The sequence below is a fragment of the Puma concolor genome, chromosome D2, assembly GCF_028749965.1.
Source record: "Puma concolor isolate L17-30 chromosome D2, mPumCon1.1.hap2, whole genome shotgun sequence".
Taxonomy (NCBI): domain Eukaryota; kingdom Metazoa; phylum Chordata; class Mammalia; order Carnivora; family Felidae; genus Puma; species Puma concolor.
In genome coordinates, this window is record NC_141677.1 from 61,436,154 (window position 1) to 61,451,631 (window position 15,478).

Here is a 15,478-nt window from a genome sequence, read left to right on the forward strand (position 1 = left end):
CATTCCAGAGACAGCTGAGAACCATTTTTCAGCTTCTTAGGGCTCAACAGACATGTCCAAAGGAGTGGTTTCTAAGGGTCCATTATTGTTTACGACCCAAGAAACATCTTATAAATCACCATAAAAGTTTGAATCCATAAAAGATTAACAAGAGGTAACGTTTCACACTCCTATCCAGCCAGATAGCCCACACTAGAGTTCAAGTCACCGCACAAGAATGTCAGCCACTTACTGTACTGAGATTTTCTCATGGGCATCTGCTATGAACATGCTGCCCACCTGTGGAAGGAAAGAGGAATTGCAGATTTATAGCAGGGAAATGTGAAAGGGGCTCTGTGCCGGTGAAGCCTTTAAATCAGTGAAAGGACAAGCTGCTTGCAGCCTGAGGGAACAGGGAATTGGCCCTCCCATCCTACAGACGAAAACCAGCCCACTTTAAAGATCTTCAAAGAATCACAAGAACTCCACTAAATTGTCTTTCCTTAAGGGGCCTTAAAACAGAACAATCAGGACTTTGGTCCAGCTCTCCTCTTCAATGTGTAAGTTCAGTAACCGCTGACAGCAAGTAAATGGTAACCTAGACCTCCTTGTCACTCTGCATCTTTCCCAAAAGTTGCTTATTTGAAGTCAGAAACTAACTTATAAACAACACCACAGAAAGCACACTGATTTCATCCAACATAGAGCCATCTTCGGAGGAATATTTGGGTTTCAGACCAGAAATGTCTATGTGAGACCCACTTTCAGATCATAAAATCTTTAGTCTGTGTTGTAGGCAGGGCAGCCAAAGAAGTAAATGGAGTAGGCTATCTCCAATATGTGTGATATCAGAGGCACTGAGAAAGATGCCCATCCCTCTAAAAATACTTTTCCATCTGCCTACTGATGCTCCCAAACTATGCAGCTCAAACTTCCTTTGTTTCATACAAAACTTTTCCTTCCTGGCTAAAAGGCCAGGATCCCTGGGAGCAGTATAATTATATCCAATTCATTTAACCAAATACCAACACAGTGCTCATATTGCTCTGACCTCTGAGAAACTTTATTCACTTATGCTTCAGAGTTAAAGAGCTTATCAGATCCTTTTCTGAGAGTAGACTCTAAGAAAAAAGAAGGGAAGATGACAGGCATTGAGGGGAAAAAGCTGCCTTTTCGGGGATAGATGGATGATTATTTTTTGCAGTGAACTCAAAAACTGTCTTGCCCTACAGCTGATCACTTGAATACTAATGTCCAAGAAGAAAGACTTTCTAAATCTGCCTAGATTCTAAGACCTGCGAGATTTATCTCTTAAAAATTAGTCCCAGCAGGAGCACCTGGGTGGCTCAGTAGGTTAAGTAACCAACTTCGGCTCAGGTCATGATCTCATGGTTCGTGGGTTTGAGCCCCGTGTCGGGCTCTGTGCTGAGCACTTGCTCGGAGCCTGGAGCCTGCTTCAGATTCTGTGTCTCCTTCTCTCTCTGCCCCCTCACCCCCCTTGTGCTAGAAGTCTCATTCTGTCTCTCAAAAATAAATAAATTAATTTAAAAAAAAATTTAAAAACAAAATTAGTCCCAGCCATTCGCAATTATGTGGATAGAACTAGAGGGTATTATGCTAAGCAAAATTAGTCAGTCAGAGAAAGACAAATATCATATGACTTCACTCACATGAGTACTTTAAGATACAAAACAGATGAACATAAGGGAAGGGAAGCAAAAATAATATAAAAACAGGGAGGGGGACAAAAACAGAAGAGACTCTTAAATACAGAGAACAAACAGAGGGTTGCTGTAGGGGTTGTGGGAGAGGGGGATGGGCTAAATGGGTAAGGGGCATTAAGGAATCTACTCCTGAAATCATTGTTGCACTATATGCTAACTTGGATGTAAATTAAAAAATAAATAAAATAAAATAAAATAAAATAAAATAAAATAAAATAAAATAAAATAAAATAAAATAAAATAAATAAAATAAAATAAAATAAAATAAAATAAAATAGAATAAAAAAATATTAGTCCCAGGTTACCTGGCCCAAAATGACTATGGTGCCAAGGTTGAGAAACCTTATTCAGAAGTCTTGCAAAATGGACCAGTAACTTTCCTAAACTATGGACCTCTCAGTCCATTAAATCTTTAGATAAGTGGGTCAAATCCACTGCATCAATCCCTCAACTCCAGGACCAGCTATGAGGGATCAAGTGGCCACAGCAGACAGCCAAGGGGCACTCGGGGCTGGGCTCAGATCTAAACTTTCCTATTCAATATTCTGTAGGGTCAGTCCTCAAACATAGCCAGCTCTTCAGGAAGCAAAAGTCTGGCTTAATGTGTACCCTTTTTTAGCTTTTATAAAACTGAATTAATTAATTTGAAAAAAATCAATCCCAGAGCAATCGGAGCTCTCCTTTCCTTATCTCACTTGGATTTAGGAATCAATAAAAGAGATACAGCTCTCAAAAATATCTGTTCTTTGGGACTTCTGGGTGGCTCAGTTGGTTAAGCGTCCAACTCTTGATTTCCACTAAGGTCATGATGTCATGGTTCATGGGATAAAGCCCCGCAACAGGCTTCTCACTGACAGCTTAGAGCCTGCTTAAGATTCTCTCTCTTTCCTTTTTCTGCCCCTCCCCCTGCTTGCACCCGCCCTCTCTCTCTCCCTCTCTCTCTCTCTCCCTCTCTCTCTCTCTCAAAGATAAACATTCAAAACTCTGCTCTGAGCCACTCTCCCCTCATCATGCCATCATCTCAAACATTTGAACTTCTAAGTACAGATTTGTCTACCCCTGCAGACGCCTTAAGACTGCTGAGCAAGACAGAAAAAACAAGTCGGACTTACCATATTTGTTAAAGCAGAGAAAAAACCACTCTGGTGTTCTTCTTCCTTGTCTTTATATTGCCTGAACAAAAATAACTAAATTCAACTTTAGTATTATTTATCAAGTATGTCTCCATCCTTGGCATTCTATATAATCAGGGCAGGGCACTCTTTGAATTCAGTGACTCCAGAAAACAAAAGCATTATGACAATGTAGCCACTCCAGTCTCCCCTGCCAGATAAGAGGCATGCATGCCTCTGCTCTTGAGGCGGAATGTATCAAAATGCCTGGCTACTTTGGGAGAGAGGCAGAAAGCAAGCTGCAAACGTGTGAAACTGCTCTAACATATGGCTGATCCAGTTATTTCCCAAACAGACTATTACTTGAAAAGTGTAACAGTGAAATTACTTTAAGGCTGTAGAGTGAAAATCTTGTTTGTTTTTGAAGGAAGAGGAGGGAAATCTGTGAGCTAAACTATTTGTGGAGATGGGGCAGATTTGAAATTCCACATCCAATTGTGTGTGAGCAAAGTCTGGAGAGGAACAAGAAAGATACTGCCTGGCCCTTGCCAGGATTAGGAACACTTCTGGTTTCCATTCACTGAATACCAGATCCTTCTTCATCCAAAGCAAAAGGGAAAACAAGCATCAATGAAGAGATGCCCTCAGAAAAGACAGGGACTCTGGGAAGCTGCGGTTGATTCCTGATGAAAAAGAAGTATCCACCAAACTAGAGCTAATTCAATGTGTTTTCTCCTTTTATTTATTTTTTAAGTGTACAAAAAAGTGGTGCTTCGTAACCTTTTTTACATAGAAAATGACTTGTATGATACATCGTGCTAAATGGAAGAGCCTGCTTGTGGCTGGAAAACAAGTTAAAATACCCTGCAATAAAATACCAAAGGTTGCAAAAAAAAAAAAAAAAGTGTCTAATTGCTTAAATAAAAGATGACACTAACCTGGTGGCTACTTTCCCCCTGGTATTAGAAACAACTCCTGCTGGGGCACCTGAGTGGTTCGTCAGTTAAGCGTCTGAGTGTTGGGTCTCAACTCAGGTCACGATCTCATGGTTTGTGAGTTTGAGCCCCATGTCAGGCTCTGGACTGAAGTGCAGAGCCTGCTTGGGATTCTCTCTCTTTCCCACTCTGCCCCTCCCTTGCTCATGTTCTGTCTCTCAAAAAGAAGGAAGGAAGGAAGGAAGGAAGGAAGGAAGGAAGGAAGGAAGGAAGGAAGGAAGGGAGGGAGGGAGGGAGGGAGGGAGGGAAAGAGAAAGAGAGAAGGAAAGAAGGAAGGAAGGAAGGAAGGAAGGAAGGAAGGAAGGAAGGAAGGAAGGAAGGAAGGAAGAAAGAAAGAAAGAAAGAAAGAAAGAAAGAAAGAAAGAAAGAAAGAAAGAAAGAAAAAAGAAACAACCTTTGCTAAGGCCATCAAGCTGAGCTTAGAGCAAATATGTCTACCAGAAGCTAAATCTAAGAATACTCTTCTAGGATAGGTAAGGGAAATTCACCCAAGCACTGGAGCAAACCTGTTTTCTACTCAACCAATTCAAACGAAAATTAGACCCTTCCCTTCTGGAACAGTGGACTTACCTATTATACTCAGATAAAGCCTGGGCAATCACAAGTCCCATTCCCTAGAAAGAAAAAGGATAGCACAGGTGAAATAAGGGGCTGGTGGTGATACCACGCCAGAGAAAACACTAAATACAGTCCTGGGGTCCAGATTTTCCTGATCTCACTATCTTAATGTTACTTTAATAGAGTAACAAGGGGGTGGGGGACACAAAACAGACCAGCCCAGATCACTGACAATTTCACTGGGATCATTTTCACCTCAAAAGATAAGACAAAGTTAGAATCTTCAAACAAAAAGCTCTCATGTCTCTAAAACAGTCACAGTAAGAGCGACAATGAGTCTCACGCTAAATGAAGGTGCTTAGAGACAAGCCACTCTCTTTCAGGCCACAGGAAAACAGGAAGGTACCAGGAAGATGCATCCATCTTCTTATCCACTTTCCCTTTAGAACCCGCTAATAAACATGACACAAAGATCAAGTAAGGCCATGGGATGAATCATGTGTGCTTTTTTTTTCATAAGATAAATTAGAAGAATGAAGAGGGCAATATGCCTGACACCTGGTCATCTTCTTCCTCCCTTAGTCAGAGATCAGATATTCAATCCCAAACTTTCAAGGACATATGTAACAGATACAGAGACCATCCTCCATGCTTCAGCTTCACCAAGTTGGGCTGCAAATGCCATCTAGCTAGTTCTACAAGAAGGGATCTCCCATCAGTTAGTCTTCTAAGCCTCACTGTGTCTTTTTTTTTTATTTCATCTTTACTGACATACAAAATTGTAAGATATCTAAAGTATATACATCGTGGTGATTTGATATATCATCTAAGCCTTCTTATTCTTGGGAATGTAACTTACTGACTCTATAGGATCATCAACCTCAGCACACTGTAACATGAAACATAACCAACCATTTCATCATGATTAGCAAACAAACGTCTCTTCACACCTTCCTTCCATGATGAGAAGATTAAAGACAATAAAATAGTCACACTGATGCTCTAAAAGGAAAAGACCGATTCCCTCTTTATAGCCAGATGAAATTAACACAATAGCTCTCTGCTCTCTGTTCTAAATATCAAGTACTTAAACAAACATAAGTACTTAAAACAACATACAAGGATCTAGATACTCACATTGAGCGTAGCCTCATCATCCACGATAGACAGCTTCACAATATAAGGATTCACAGACTGTTAAATAAGAGAAGAGATTCAAGGTGAGTTGACTTAGTTAATAACCCATTAGTTATTTAACAAAGTGTTAACAAAAATGGTTCTATAAGGCCCTCTCTCTATAGTGATGCTCCTAATACCCAGATCAAACCCATTCTGCCAACTGACTCCCCCAATTTCCAGTAAATCTCTCAGTGTGCATGGGCAATCACCACACACACACACACACACACACACACACACACACACACACCCCAGTTCTGTTCTACTTGCATTTTCCTCTAGGCTGGATCGGTCCAGGCCTATGTCTGCCACTTCTCCCTTCTTTCCATCTTATTTATTTCTAAGAAGTGAACACTCCACAAAACTCATTTCGTCCTATCCTACCAATAATCTGAGTCCATAGGGACAGCAGTCTTGGGGGAACATAAAAGCTTCTTTGCCATAAGGCACAGATGTATAAGTTGTTAACTTACAGTCTCATCCCAAAGGCTCCCTAACCATTCCACAAACTATATGCAAGGACTGATTCACCCACCCGTAAAACAAAGCCACCTTGGGGGTGGAAAGTGGCAGCTGCTTAACAGCCAGAGAGGCCATTTATGGATCTGATACCCAAATAACACTGCAGGGGAACTGAAAAAAAAGATGTAATTACCCAAACTACAATCTGGTCAGAACACTGGGATTTAATGATTGTCCCATCACTTACAACATTGGAAGATTTCTTGAGTTTTCCCAGACCCAATCTCAGCTGGGCAGCATATGGAAATGGACATATATTTAAACTCATTATGCAGTTGGGCCATATCCTACCAGTGGAATGAAAACCAATGACCTGCTCACCTTAAAAACATCCCACACAAGGGATGTAAGGAAAGACCTCACATAGATCAGCCACCAATTTTAACCCAAGGGAAGCAAAGAACAACATTGGTAGTTTCTACAGCACCCGAGAAAACTCATCACTGAGAAACTTGGAAACCCCCCACATAGACTTTATTTAATCAAGTTTCTGAGGGTATCTTTTGAATGTCAACTGGGAATAGAAAAAGAGACAGCTTTACTTTCTTAAGAGCCCAAATGTTTACAATGTTTTCTACAACAAAACCCAAGGAGGTAAAATCCACTCCATTTGCCACTTGATCTGAAAGAGGAAGACTCTCTACACTGCTTCCTATAACCAGTAGTCAAATCCTGCTGATGCTGCAGATGTCAGACAAGGTCCAATGCAAGTGGGTCCTTGGAAAAGAAATTGGCAGTAGGCTGACTTAGAGATGCCACAATGAAGAGAACAACACTAGAAGGAGCAGGCCACTGTTTCTTGGCATAATCTTTAAAACATCATTGTCACTCACCGTCCCAAAAGTCCAGTTTTAGGTAATAATAAAGATCATCTGATTACCAAGAACAACCTATCTTTAGCAGTTGAGGAAAAGGGAAGGTGGCTAAAAGCAAAGGTTTGGGTTCTAGCTCCTCTACTTACTAATTGTGACAAGTTAAGCACCTTTATTAACCTAAGCTCAACTTCCTCATCTTCAAAATGGGGACACTATTTTCTTTCTCAGGGTTGCCATAAGACTTAAAAATGAATTAAGACATGTAAAATCCTTAGCATAGTATCTAGCATACAGTGAGGGCTACATGATCGATAACTATGTATTTGCTTCTTCAACATTTTTATCATGTTTGAAGGAAAACTCTTTAAGAAAAAAAAAACGAGAAGGATCAATTTGCAACTGGACAATAAACAAGTCTGTAATTTCTGGGAAACATCATGTCCAACTGGGGAATGAGTCACGTCATTACAGGAGACTGGGCAAACCGAGAAGGCCAGGATCTTAATGCTGTGAAAATTTCTATTCTACCAGATACTGATTTTCCTTAACACTATATGCCTGTTGTGCTGGTCACGTTTTTTAAACTGAAAGCAATCTACTTCTCATCCACAAGACAGAATTACAAACTCTGTGAGCCTATACAGGATCACTCTAATAGGATTCTGCCTTTATTTGATCTAAACCATACCCATCATTTTTCATTGGCTTTTGCGGGGGGGTGGGGGGGGGAGGAACCTCTTCTATCCCCTTAGATGAAATAACAAAAATGGAATGCACTATTTCAGGTGATGAAGAATTATTTACATTTACTACATGATGTCTTTTCCATCACTTCCATTCCTTAAGTCCAACCTTATCTGCCTTCTCTGTGTTTAGGTGGGTGCCCAGTCTCCCTGGAGCCCTCTGCACCTTGCTAAAAGGTTGCAACTTTCCCTATCCATCATGGGATGGATTGTGGTGGTAGCTAGAATCTGTCCTCCCCAGCATGCATCCTCTCATACTAGTTTGCATAAAATTTTACCAGCTTTTGGTTTTGCTATGTTCATCTGGAATTCCTCATGTGCCTGTCAAAAACCTTCCTGCTCCATGGTCACTAGGTTTCCTTAATGGTTTCTGATGAGCGACTTCTATCAAAAGCTGCAAAGCCCAGATAAATTATGCCCACTAGCTTGCCCTTGCCTACTATACTAATTCTTCTGAGGCTTCTGACAGACTAGAGATGCATACCTCACTCCAGAAATATGATTTTCTCTAGTTCCTTGTCCCTGTCTAATTTTTCAGGCTGACATTTCAAAGAGCCCTACTGGGCTGAACTAGGGTTCAGTTCACATTTAGAGAAACCAAGCCATTGCCTCAGATTGGCCTGCATCCAGCAGAATGTTCAGAAAATATTCATTACTGATGAGGGCGCTTTCCTATAACGTACAACTCAACTTTCATTAACTATCTCCAGCATTTTTCCTCAGTTACTTCTCTTGCTATTGTAATAAGGCCACAGTGGCTTTTACACATGACAGAGATCAAAATGGCTACCATGCCAACCCCCCCATATCACAGTAAAACAGGTGTTGGTGATACATTACATATTTATTAGTAGCTCCACACACCATTTGTAAGTTACTCCAAGAAAATTAAAGCAATCAACTCCTGGGATCCCTAACACAGTAACATTGCTCCACATATTCCAGTCCCTCTTTAAGTATTCCTTTCTCACAGCCTCCCCTTCTTCCATACTTCTCCTTATAAGAATAAGCTCCAGATTTTGTTGCCCATCACTCTTGACTTGACTAAGAACCATCTCAGAAATCACTAAGTGGGGCACATGGCTGGCTCAGTTGATGAAGCATGTGACTCTTGATCTCAGTGGTATGAGTTTGAGCCCCACGCTAGGGTAGAGACTACTTAAAAATAAAAAATTTTAAGGGCGCCTGGGTGGCTCAGTCAGTTAAGTGTCTGACTCTTGATTTCGGCTCAGATCATGATCTCCCAATCATGAGGATCAAGCCCCACCTCAGTCTCCGTGCTGAACTGAGCATGAAGCCTGCTTAAGATTCTCTCTCCTCTGCCCCTCTCCCCTTCTCCCGTACATACACTCTCTCTCTCAAAAATAAACAAACATTTAAGGGGCACCTGGGTGGCTCAGTCAGTTGGGCATCCGACTTCGGCTCAAGTCATGATCTCGTGGTCCGTGGATTTGAGCCGCGTGTTGGGCTCTGTGCTGATAGCTCAGGGCCTGGAGCCTGCTTCAGATTCTGTGTCTCCCTCTCTCTCTGCCCCTCCCCCATTTGTGCTCTATCTCTCTCTCCCTCTCTCTTTCTCTCAAAAATAAACATTAAAAATAAATTAAAAATTAACATTTTTAAAAATTAAATTACAAGAAAAGAAATCTTAAAAGAAAATCATTGACTGAGGATCCAGAAGCTCACAAACGAAAAGCCTCCCTCCAGCTGGCTCATTTCTCATAGCACTGCTACTCGCTAAGTGAAGAAAGTCAGGTTACCTCAAGGCAGCTCCTGGATTCTGGGTTCAACCCCTAGTGTCCAGAGCCCAGTGCCAAATGCTCCCTATCCCTCCAAAGCAATCCCCAGTGAGGCCCCTGGTCTTCCATGAGCCCCACCTTCCTTTTCCGTGTGTTCTCCCTTTTAAGAAGAATCAAGTAGAGGCATAAAATCAAATACAAATCTCTGAGTTCTGCTCTTCATATCAAAAACTTGTAAATCTGTCCCTGATTAACTCAGGAACAAAGAGAATTCCAGAACTGACATGAGTAAGGCTCTGTCTTCAATTCTCCATTAAAATCAAAAAGAGTTCCCAGACCAACAGTGATACTTACACAAGTGGACCACATTAAGGAAATCCAACATACAAAAGTCCAATCTTTCAAAACAGATGTGTTAGGTCAGTGGTTCCCAATCCTGGCTAATCATCATACTCAACAGGAGAATAAAAAACAACCACCACCACCACGAACAACAACAACAACAACAGATTCCCAGTTCCTACCTCCAAGAGATTTGGATTCAGTGTGTCCAGAGTAAAACCCAGAAATTTCTTCTTTTTGAAAAGTTCCTAGGTGATTCCAATGATAAACTAGGTTTGGGAACCACTACATTAAGGGATATTCACTCACTTTATTAGAAGTTGTACCACGGGATTCCTTTAAATGGCTATACCCTCTGCCCCAAGCATTTAATATAGAAGTTTTAGAATTTGGTTAATCAAAGTTAATCTATATACCATTTACCAAGAACATGTCTTCTATGTTAAAGTCCTCTAGGAGTGGCCACACTTAGGAAGATTATAGAAAGATTATAAGTGTCCGTTAAGGGGCCCACTCACCTCATATTTTCTGTAATTCACCAACAAAGCCAAGAGGACAACAGCATCATACCCATGCTCCCTGCGACTTGGGGGGTGGGAGAGTATCTGTAACATGAACCAGAAATGCATGAGTGCTAACTCCTAGTTCCTAGGAATGCTGACAGAGAAGATTTGAGGAGGCGGTTTACCCAAAAGAGAAAGAGAGGATGGGGGAAATGACCTACCTGTAAAATTGCTTCAAATATGCTGTTGATCATCACATACTCTAGGATAGTGTTCTGGCTGATGTTATCTGTCACCTAAATGCAATAAAAGGCTTTTTAGGGGTGCCTGCGTGGCTCAGTCGGTTAAGCATCTGACTTTGGCTCAGGTCATGATCTTATGATTCAGGGGTTCAAGCTCCACATTGCTCGCTGCTGTCAGCACAGAGCCCGTTTCAGATCCTCTGTCCTCCCCTCCCTCTGCCCCTCCCACGTTGGTTTTCTCTCTCTCTCTCTCTCTCTCTCTCTCTCTCTCTCTCTCTCTAAGATAAATAAATATTTTTTTAAAAGGCTATTACTGAGGCACTCTACTATCTCAAGTATAACTCCTCCCCCACTAAGAGAATCAGAAATGTTAAAACATTCTACTAGATACTTAGTAGACTTTTAATAAGCACCTCTGAAGCTGCCAGAGCCTTAATAGTCAGACACTAGAAGGGTAAGAAATGAGCAAATTAAAACTTCCCGAATCTCTGAATGTACTGTTTCTCTCACACCCTCACTTAAGCATTTACTTCAGTTTTGGGGGGGTTTCATTCCTCAAATGCACAGAAAGAAGTTTTTGATCCAGAAGACTTTGAGTGATGGCAGGGAAAAGGAATTACTTGAAGTAAATGAACAACACCCCGCCCTCCTCCCACTAGAAGGTACGGGCCAGCTTCCAATTATGTCAAAATCAGAACAAATAACTATTCAGAATCACAAAAACTGTTTCCAAATGAGACCTGATGAGGAGCAAATCTGACAATTCAGAAGACAAGAATTCTGCAGGGGTAGTACCTCTAAAGTGAGAAATATCATGTATCCCATAGGCTAAAAATGCCAATGGTTGCAAAGAGCAGTTTCTAGGAAGTGAAAGCCCATTCATCTAACTTCCTTCTACACATTCACACGCAATGGAATGATATGATGCCCCAGCAGAGAATTTTTTTTTCCTCTTTTCCTTTCTAACTTTGGGCTCAAGCATTCAAATAAGCTTGCTCCTACTGTAATACCCTTGATAGAGAAACATAAATGGGTCACTTACGGTCACTAAGCAAAGGAGAAGTTTCAGACATAAACTCTTCAGACTTTCAGAACCTTCTGCACAAAGCAATGAATCCAAACTCTCCATCAAGTTCTGAGAAAGAGATCCATTAAGTATTAAAACATACCAAGTAACGTCTCTACTGTGTCTCTGTCCAACTCTGGGTTTATGTTACACAGGGTAATGTGTACAACATTCAATGAAGCAACCATATCACTCCTTCAGGCCTAGCCCTTGCAAGATCAGACAAAGAAAAGTAAGACTTCAAAGTGTAGCTACTTGGGGAAAAATGCTTTAGAACAACAGCACAGAATAATAAAGAATTCACTACTTCATCAAATGAATGTTTGCAACCTATCATTCTCATGACCTTTAGAATAGAATGAAGTAAGGGTGCCTGAGTGGCTCAGTGGTTAAGCATCCAGCTTTGGCTCAGGTCATGATCTCATGGTAGATGGGTTTGAGCCCTGTGTTGGGCTCTGTGCTGACAGCTCAGAGCCTGGAGCCTGCTTCGGATTCTATCTCCCTCTCTTTCTCTGCCCCTCTCTTGCCTGCATGCTATCTCTCTCTCTCTCTCTCAAAAATAATCTAAAAATTTTTTTAAATGTTTAATAGAAGTAAATTTTTTAAAGGCTAATAACAGTGGTTGAATAATAAAAACAATAAACTAATTCAATTAAATTAATTCAATTACATTAGGAAAAAATAAGTGGTTAAAAAAAGTGGTTAAAGACCAATAATGGTTAAAAAAGATTAATAATGGTCAAATAACTATAGATAAGTTTCACTATCTGATAAAATATATCATTTGATGGAGGCACGCTGAATAAACAACAAAGAGACAATATCACTACTAGCCATCACTGGCCGTATACACTATCCAATAAAACTAGCTGTGTCCACCTTGGTCGATTCTACTAGACAATGTGACTGGAGTATATCACTTGTACTAACAACCAGCTCTCAGACCCAATGTAATCAAAAGATGAAACCCTCACACGCTACAACAGAAGGAATAAGAAAAGAAATATTTTACATTAAATGAAGGAGGAGAATGAATGAAGAATAGGATTTAGCATGCTGAAAGCTCAAGTGAAGGTTCAAAATTAGTTACTTCAATTCAACAAATATATGGTGAAGGTCTACTATATGCTAAATATTGTGCTTTCAAAGAATTCAAGAAGAAAAATTAGATAATGGCCTCTGCTCTCAAGGCATTTTTAGTCTACTGGAAGAGAAAAATAAGCAGTTTTAATTGAATGGTTACTATGACAGAAATATACATGGAAAAGGGGAATTATCTCAGAAGTCACCTATTCCAAGACTCCTAAGGGGTGGGTTATATTTTGGAAAATCAGTAGGAGTTAATTAAAACTTGATGAGGAAAAGAATTCTAGACAGGCAATAGCATGATCAAAGACACATGAGGAATGAAACGGCCCTGGGTGTGGAGTTGGAACACAAGTAGTTTATTATTATGAAAGTACAGAGGGAAACACAGTGGTGAGAGAGACTAGAGAAATAAATAGGGAGCAGGTCATGAAAGCTATATAAAGCTAACTAGGGAGTTTGGTCTTTATCCTGTTATTGATGGGAAACTAATGAAGGGTTTTAAGCAGCAGAGATTTGAGTGTAAGATACATCACTGTGGTATCAGTGTGGATGACAGATTTAAAGATGGTAAGCCTGAAGGGAGGGAGACAAATGAGGACTAATCTAGCAATTTTCTGAAGAAGCTGCCATGTCTTATTTGCCTGTGTATCCCCTGTGCCTGGCACATTGGAGCCTAACCAACATTTGTCAAAAGAATGAATGAAGGCATCACTGAAATGGTTCTGGTGAGAGATAATGGGGACACTGGCAGTAGGGGAAAAAAAGCAAAGACAGGTATGAAAAATATGAACTGAGGCAAAATTAGATGAACATGGTGATCATCTGGATATGAAAGATGAGAGGAAGAGTCAAGGATGACTCCAGCTTTTGGCTTGGGTGACTGAGATGACAGGAGAGCCCATTCTAACAGGGAATGAATGAGGAAGAACAGATGAAGGGAAAATAAGGAGTTCCGTTTTGTAGATGTCAAGCAAGAGGTACTTTAGGGATGTATGAGTGGGTAAATTCAGCAACTGCTTACAGAGTATACAACTCTGAGCCTCATGAGGGGATGTTAAGACTAACAATAGAGACTTAGTAATCAGCAGCATATAGACAATAGTGAGAACTACCAGAATGAGAGCGAGATCTGAGATTTTACCATGATATATACATAGGAGCAGTAGAGGCTTGGAAAACTGACTCCAAGTACTAAGTCTTCATATACTTACAACTATATGTTCATAACTTGTAAAAAACAATCTGATCGCTATAAGGATTCTTTGTCACATAGATTATTTCAAATTCAGAGAATGACAGAAGACTAGTTCTTCAAAGTTCATATTATAAACAACATTCACTCAAGATAGTGTCAAACATTACAAATCAGATATCTGATAAGGGACTTCTATCCAAAATATATAAAGAACTCCTACAACTCAACAATATAAAACAAATAACTCAATCTAGAAATGGGCAAAGGATTTGAATAAATATTTCTACCCCCCCAAAAAATATATATATACATATATATATATACACATATATATATGAGAGACAAAAACAATTGTTGACGAGGATGTGGAAAAACTGGAATGCTTATACACTGCTGATGGAAATGTAAAATGGTATACTAACTTTGGAAAACAGTTTGGAAGCTCCTTGAAATATTAAACATAGAGGTATCATATGACCCAACAATTCTCCTCCTATGTATACACCCAAGAGAATTGAAAACATACATCCACACAAAATCTTGTTCATGAATGTTCACAGCAGCATTATTGATAGTAGCCAAAATACTGAAATATCCCACATGTCTATCAACTGATGAATGAATAAATTTGATGTGGTACATTCATAAAATGAAGTATCAGCCATAAAAAGGAATGAAGCACTGACACATGCCACAACACGGGTGGACCCTGAAAACATTATGCTAAGTGCAAGAAGCTAGACACAGAAGACCACGTATGATTCCATTTAGATGAGATGTCCAGAATAGGTAAACCAATAAAGACATAAAGCAGATTAATGGTTGCCAGGGGCTAGAGAGAAGGGGGAATGGAGAATGACTGCTAATGGGAACATGTATTCTTTTTGGAGTGATAAAAATGTTCCAAAATTAACAGTGAACATACTAAAAACCACTCAATGAGGGGTGCCTGGCTGGCTCAGTCGGTAAAGCATGTGACTCTTAATCTCAGGGTTGTGAGTTTGAGCCCCATGGTGTTGGATATAGAGATTACTTAAATATAAAATCTTAAAACAAAAAACCACTGAATTACATACTTTAAAAGGGTGAATTGTATATGTGAACTATCTATCAATAAAGCTATTACTTTAAAAGTGTCAAACAGTAGAAATAAAAATTCTGGTAAAGCCATTATGTAAATAAGAAAACTTAAGTTTAGAACTAAAGTTACCCCTGTATATTACATTACCCTTGTTATATATTATTTGAGTTCATAAGTGTTTTTAAGAACGTATGAGCACATGATACAAATCATAAAATAAACTGCTCAGTCTTTATCCTGCAGGGGAAGGATACTTCAAATTTGAATTTCAAATTTTCCTCTATTCAGATAAACAAATTTGTAAAACAAAAATATCCAAATTCAAGAACAAATTCAACCATTTCTATCCACCTGAGTGCCAATCTTCTAGTACATTAACTGTCTGCAGATGGTATCCGCAAACAGCTATCAGAAGCAGCCATCCACAAGCACATCTACAACTTACGCCTCACCTTCATGCACAACTCTGCCTTGTCAAAGCCCATCAGCATGTTGATGATGTCAAACCCAGAGGTAGATTTATTCTTTTGATGGACTCCTCGAATGAGTGCACACAAGGTCTGCAGAGATTAGAGAAAGAATTCTTTTGTAGAAAGG

At 39.9% G+C, this 15,478-nt stretch overlaps 1 protein-coding gene across 2 annotated transcripts in view; it reads right to left on the bottom strand.

Moving 5' to 3' along the window:
- Positions 1 to 15,478, bottom strand: part of ARMH3 (armadillo like helical domain containing 3) — a 176,101-nt gene that overhangs the window by 141,222 nt on the left and 19,401 nt on the right. For both annotated transcript variants that reach the window (XM_086680694.1, XM_086680695.1), the window contains 8 exons: positions 15,334 to 15,441; positions 11,493 to 11,585; positions 10,430 to 10,504; positions 10,224 to 10,310; positions 5,506 to 5,562; positions 4,381 to 4,424; positions 2,816 to 2,876; positions 233 to 279 (listed from right to left, as the gene is read on the bottom strand). In XM_086680694.1, coding sequence (XP_086536820.1) covers positions 233 to 279; positions 2,816 to 2,876; positions 4,381 to 4,424; positions 5,506 to 5,562; positions 10,224 to 10,310; positions 10,430 to 10,504; positions 11,493 to 11,585; positions 15,334 to 15,441 — 572 coding nt within the window. The remainder of the gene's footprint in view (positions 1 to 232; positions 280 to 2,815; positions 2,877 to 4,380; positions 4,425 to 5,505; positions 5,563 to 10,223; positions 10,311 to 10,429; positions 10,505 to 11,492; positions 11,586 to 15,333; positions 15,442 to 15,478) is intronic.